At 41.7% G+C, this 6,815-nt stretch overlaps 1 protein-coding gene across 1 annotated transcript; it reads left to right on the top strand.

Moving 5' to 3' along the window:
- Window positions 1-334: 334 nt before the first annotated feature.
- On the top strand, window positions 335-6,419 carry PTHLH (parathyroid hormone like hormone; the record flags this gene model as incomplete). The annotated part of the gene is made up of 2 exons (XM_080624796.1): window positions 335-435; window positions 5,993-6,419. The coding sequence occupies 2 exons, from the start codon at window positions 335-337 to the stop codon at window positions 6,417-6,419; spliced, it is 528 nt and encodes a 175-aa protein (XP_080480922.1).
- Between the last annotated feature and the right edge of the window lie 396 nt (window positions 6,420-6,815).

The following is a 6,815-nucleotide window of genomic DNA, read 5'->3' as shown; positions in this document are numbered from 1 at the left end:
AGATAAATAGACGCGCTCTCTAAACCCGAGTCAAAAAGGAGCTAGATGATTTTTTAACTAATATTGAGAAAGATCTTGCCTCCGGGCAGCGAGACACAGAGAAGGAGGGAGGGAGGGAAGGAGGGAGGGAGAGACAGGCAGCAGGGAAGGGAAAGCGACGGAGAGAAGTTTGGAAGAAGTGAGCCGCAGCCGAGAGCTCCGCAAGTTTGTTTTTCCTCCACAGCCTCAGAGCTGGTGGAGCCGAAAGCTGGGAGCGCTTGAGGACGGCGCTGGCGCCCGGATCCCTCGGGACTGACCTCCCTTTCCTTGCAGGTTTTAAGACCCGGAGGATACAATGTTCACTAAACTCTTCCAGCACTGGAGTTTCGCAGTGTTTCTGCTGAGTTATTCCGTACCCTCTCACGGGCGATCAGTCGAGGGGATCAGCCGCAGACTGTGAGTTTCTCTTGGGTTTTTTTTCCCGTTTTTGGGTGGCGGTGCTGGTGGGGAGGGACGCAGCGCCGCAGGCTTTGCAGCCCCAGCAGCGCCCTGCAGCGGAGCGGCTCTGGGTTACCTGCCCCAGGTAACCCAGGTGCTCCCTAATGGCCTCTCGGCGATAGGCGGACAGCATTTGTGACAGGCAAAGGGCGCTTTTCAGCTGGCCGACCTTATAAAGCGTTCGGGAAGGAAATGATAGAGCTTTTTGGAAGGAGGTATTAAAGCTGAGGGTCTCTTCTTCCGAGGGGAGCAGCAAAGCATCTATGTGCTTGTCCAGCGTGTGCTGTTGCCTGTGCACCTTTCTGCACCCCGGGAGGGTCCTGGTAGGGAGAATCCTGTTTCATCAAAGTGCTGTGTGTTACACTAAATAACATATACTTCTTTGGCGCTGGCATGGAGCCAATATAGATAAGGGTAGAGGAGACACGCGATAGTGAGGGCTGTCATGAAACTGAACTACTGAACAACTTCTTTGGATTTCTGCCGCTGAATTCAGGGGAGAAAAAATAAAAATTAAAAAAAAAAAATAATAAAAATCCAAAGGGAGTCCAGTATCTTGGAGGCAGAAGCATAATTTTTGATAAATGATAATGTAACTTAAGAAAGTCTGTTCAGGAAATGACCTCTTTGCTCCTTCCAAAATAATCAGCATGGTTTATACTAATACCCCTACGCAAAGTGCAGAGGAGAAGCCACTGGGCTTATGTAGGAGCAGCTGCCTCAAACATCTAACTCACAGGCTTTCACTGAACTTGCATCAGATTTTCTAAGGAAGAAACACCTCAGTCATACTGCGTGGAGAGCTGTATTGTCACTAAGTTCAAAAGGAAGTCAGGATGGGAAAAGAAGGTTGGAAAATCCAATCACAACTTATAGGGAAACATGACACAGCAAACGATTTCAGATTGGTTTCCTCGTAAACGTTTTATTACATACATAAGGACAAGATCTCCAAATAGCACTTCCTCTACCGTTTAAGCAACAAAGAAAATCCCCCAGGTGAAGTAACTACAGGCACACCTAAGCTTTGGCACCAGGCAGACAGCTATTACAAATCTCCTACAGCAAATTGTGAAGAACATGCTATTGCTGATAGTGCTACAGTGTGTTCTTCCCAGTCCATTAATGCTGAGCTGTTTTGTACTCTTTCAAATTATTGTTCAGCTATTTCTTTCATTTGCAACCATTTTCCTCTCTTTGAATACAGAGAAAACAAATCTCAGTTTCAGAAATAAAAATCTGCAGTACAGTTGTCTGAAAATAACTGAAGTACAGTCAAATGCTGTTATTTTCTTGGCTAGGAAACTCTGAGCTGGATCTGAGCCAAATTTGTATTTTAAAGAAGTTAGATTTGCTAAGAAATACTCTCACCTGTTTTTTTTGAAGCTGATGTTTTCCTAACACTTGTTTTTAAAGGTCAGGATCAGAGGTCTTTCCAATATCCCCATTCCACTCTGACAGGGGGAAGAAAAGTGGAAGCTAAGCAGTCAAAATGCATTTCTCAGCTCCCTCTTTGCTATGGCATGTAAAACACACACAAGAAACCAGTTAGCTGTCAGTTAGTGGCATTCACGTAGTTTTGTTTGTGGGTACAGCACAAACACAGACACCACACTCAAACATGTGTCCTGTTTTAATATCACCACAAACCATTCCTAGAGTTAATAGTTAATAACTCACTTAAGTCTAGAGATACTTTTTTCAGTCAAAGGCTTAAACCAGTAACGGATGAAAATACTGAAGCACATCATTAGACCCATGCAAAAATAATCAAAATGACGTAGGCTTGGTTCTACAGACTTTACTGAAGCAAATCTCCCATGGAAAGCAGCAGCAAATTGTCCCAAGAACAGATTGCCAGACATATTATTTGTAACAGAAACACTTTAGTTGCTGAAAAACTTCTGAGAAACCCAGTAATGCCCCAAAGTGAAATTAGATATTTTTATCAGCATGTCCAGACACTGCAGCATCATGTCCTCAGATCTGTTCAAAATATTTTTCCTAACCCTGAGATAGGTTGAGCAGTTTTCACTCCCTCTGGAGCCAGTGGCAAGAGCACTCAGTCTTGCAAAATCCAGAGCTGACTGAATCCTCTCTAGTTATTTTGTTAAACTTATGATCAGCTCAAGGATAACAACAGTTAAATAAGAGCAACTCTCTGAAACATAAAGTTGTTGCTTGAATAATGTTGCTTCTCAGTGATGCTAGATATCTAGGGTAAAAAATGAAGAAGGAATGTGCCTGAAAAGAGAAGCTTATCTGGAAGTACAAGAAGTCAGTATAGTCACAAGTCATGGATTTCTACTATTTTCCATGTAATGAGACATCAAGTCTCGTATGTGCATAGTACTTGGATACAGCAATTAGTTTGGATGCTCTGGTGAAATACAAACCAACATCCTTCTTTCAAAAGAGCCTACCGCATGTTAGCTTAGCATTTACTGCATGTGGTTTGGGTACAGACTCTTTTTCCCTGAATAAGAGGTACCTTTTGCAGCAGGGTGGAAGGGACCTCTAGTGGGTCATCTTAACCCTGACAGCCTGAGACTTTCTTATGTATCATACCCAAGATGTGAATGCAATCATTCCAGTTTTCATTGCTTTCCTACTCTGAGTGTGTGGGTGAGACACTGTTGATATCTCTACCATGAAGCACTTCTTACATCAGTCTTCTCCTTGATTTACAAACATAGGAGTTGTTTGAATAATTGAGGCAGAGGAGGAAGAAGGTTAAAGAGATTTGTATCTACCACATCTTCTTTGTTTTAAAGAGATTTTTGATCTAGAGCATACAAAGGAAATTAATAGGCAAAATGTAATCCTTAAGTCTGGCTGAGTAATAAAAGTCATGTGAAATGTAACACTACGTAATGTTATACAATCATCTGGAATGGCAGAATGTTATTTGGGGCCAGACTTGATGCTAAATATCATACAGACATTTAAACAGAAACCCACCCTTTTTGGCACACTAACCCCTCACATGTCAATCCCTGCATTATTTTGGAAAAACATACTCTGTCACAATGTAGATCTTGTAATGCTCTTTGACTGTCTTGTGTGTACTGGAACCGAATCTTTAGGTTTCAGCTCTGCAAAATGGAATAGCTTTTCAATCAGGAGTACTTTAATAACAGGCTTTAGAGATTCAAGATTTTGTCACAGTGGGTAAATTGACCAAATACACATTACAGGATTAAGGCAGCTTTAGGTTGTCTGTGATAAAAGGAATTATCCTTGGTAGTTCACAAGAGGCAGTAGGAAAGCTCTGCTCATCACATAAGACATACATGCTGGTTTAGACTCAGTAAAGCACTGAGATTTTGTATGCTTTTTATAAACTAGAAGAGTAAAAGGAGAACTGCATTTCCCAAGCAAATATCCTGGGAAAACAGATTACTGAAGCTAAGAATGTAACGTGAGCCACAACGGACAGCTTGACAAGAGCACAGAAGTATGCCACTCAGAGGAGTCCAAGGTGCTAGTTTTATTAGTGCACTTGCAAATCAGACTGACCTTAATGAGAAGACTGTTAGAGATGGCTGTTGGAGAGCTTCAGGGAATGCACTGCACAAAAATTTTTCCTGGGGGAGATTTTTAGCTTGTGTTAATGGTCACAGCTGCACTAAAGAGAAAGAAACAATATGGGTTCAGCTCAGTATTATCACATTGCATTTTTGCTTTGGGACATTGAGTTGAAGGGCACAAAATATTTGCCCTAAAGCCTGAAATCATCAAAACTGATTTAGGGATGTTTAAAGCAGAGACAATGTTTGCTTACAAGCTCAAGTATATCTAGGCCTGCTTTTGAGCAGATATCCCTACTGTATGACTTCGTGCCAAACTAGCAGCCATCTTTCAGTCTCGTTGTGGAATGGGGGAAAGCTGCTGTTTGAATTTTACATTGAGTAAGAGATGTAGTGTCACTTGAACCCACCACTTGAACCCAATATTCAGAAGTGATGCTCTGCAAAGACAAAAAGTGAGGGGAGTGCTCTTAAACTACTGCAACTTGAAGTCGCCAGTTTCAGGTAGCTTGTTGATCAAATCACAGTCTAGAGAATTTGGCTGAAGGGACTGAGAAACAGAAGTTGCAGAACACTACCAATCATTTAGCATGCTATCTTTGTTCACCACATTTTGCAACCTGGTAACATAGCAGGATAATTAGTGATGGGATGGAAGGAAAGAAATATTCGCTCACAGTTATGTGTCTTCTCCCATTTCACCCACATGTAGAAACAACTTCTTATCCAGCTAACTGACCAAATTATCATACAACAGGCAAGGCTGTGAATTCATTTTCTTTGGCCAGTAATAATCCAGTCACATGGAGTACCCTGATGCAATATGAGAGGATACATAGCCAATCTCTGCACACTGAACTAGGGCAGTTGGAAGGATAAACTGTATTATAGCATTCACGGGAACGCAACTAAAATCCCAGCCTGCACTCTTTCTGTGGTTCACAGTGCAGCTGTGTGTCTATTCCACATCAACAGCATGTATTTTATCATGGTTATTTATTATCCAGGTGCCACTTGTATTTTCTTTCCTCAGATGTTTCATACATTCTTTGCCAGTACAACATCTCTGAAAGACAGATAGCTAAACCATCACCCAAAGACAAAGGTTAGTGAACCAAAAGATCACAAACTGGAAAAGCATCAGAGACCCACTCAAACAAACTAGGATGCTCTTGAAGAAGATTCAGTGAAGAGGGCTAGAATAAAACTCAGAGAGCACAGCAGACAAGAAAACTGGCCCCGAAAGTTCACTCTTAAAGGAATACTAGAAAGGCATCAAACCCCATAATTAGACAGAAGTGGCCAAGCAGTACATTCAGCAGGAGTGGCTGAGGCTCTTCTCTCCTGATGCTCAGGCTGCCTTTCTGGATAGCTCATTATGGACTGAAGTGCCTATGTTTCAGGCACCCAAATTCAAACATTTTTCCATTACGTTCCTGCAATTGCATTTATTTAAATTTAGAAATGAATTACACTTTTATGCATTTATTTATGGTTTTGAAGTATATGACTGAGCAGAGGAAAATTATTAGAATGATGCTGTATAAACACTGCTTCCGGCTTCAGTACAAGTACTTGTTATTCCCTGTCTTGCTTGACTGCAGTGCTCCATTATCTGACCCTTTGATTTTCCTATCTCTGACAACTGCCTTCCTGCTTTTACTGCCTGAAGTGTGATATATTAAGAGTTGTAATGCTTTCCTAGAACAGAACAGTGACTAATCCAACTCCAGGTCCATTGCTGTATGATCAGTCGGCTGAGAATTATTACCCGCTTAGGTCTTTCCCTTCTCTGCAGGGAGTAGCTGCTCTGAGAAGCAAGACTTGCTCCAGCAGTCTGACTTAACTTGATGTCTCCAAGCCTGAGAGCTGGTATACAGTCACTCACAGTGTGCCCACCACTGCCAAAAGAGAGAGGAGCTCTGCCAAACACCAGGCAATAACCAAATCCTAAAGATTTTTTTCCCCCTCTTCTCTTTCTTTAGCAAACGAGCTGTATCAGAACACCAGCTATTGCATGACAAGGGCAAGTCAATTCAAGATTTACGAAGAAGAATATTCCTTCAAAATTTAATTGAAGGTGTCAACACTGCAGAGATCCGTGCAACTTCAGAGGTTTCACCTAACCCTAAGCCTGCTACCAACACGAAGAACTACCCTGTGCGATTTGGTAGTGAAGATGAGGGCAGATACCTAACTCAGGAGACAAACAAATCACAGACCTACAAAGAGCAGCCCATGAAGGTATCAGGAAAGAAAAAGAAAGCAAAGCCTGGAAAACGCAAGGAACAAGAGAAGAAAAAGAGGCGAGCCCGCTCGGCTTGGCTAAATTCTGGCATGTATGGAAGCATCATGACTGAGAGCCCACTCTTGGACAACTCTATTACTACACATAATCACAATTTAAGGTAATTTTGCTATATCTTTTGGGGGCATACCATATATTTACTGAAATTGTTATCCTTTGGTGTGAGAGGCCAAGGCCTCACTCATAACTGCAGTAATAGCATAAGTGAGCAATGGCTTTTCAAGCATTTGATAGTCTCAAGGTGCTTTCTGAAGGTAAGTACCCTTCCCACTTTACATTTGTGACAAAGTCTTTCTTTCCTATGACAAACAATTCAAGTAAAACACTTACCGCCAAAATGAACCTTCTGAAGCTGAGTTAGTAGTAGGTAGAGTTATTTCTGCAAAACCAAAGCACATCATAGCCATAAAATTTCCCTTTCCTGTTTTAATTTTAGTGTCTCTCACATCAGATCTTGATCCCACACTTGGGCCTCAGCAGATTGAAAGCTTTGAGTTTTA

This window comes from Psittacula echo, assembly GCF_963264785.1.
Source record: "Psittacula echo genome assembly, chromosome: 1".
Lineage (NCBI taxonomy): Eukaryota > Metazoa > Chordata > Aves > Psittaciformes > Psittacidae > Psittacula > Psittacula echo.
This window is presented reverse-complemented; position numbering and strand designations above follow the sequence as displayed.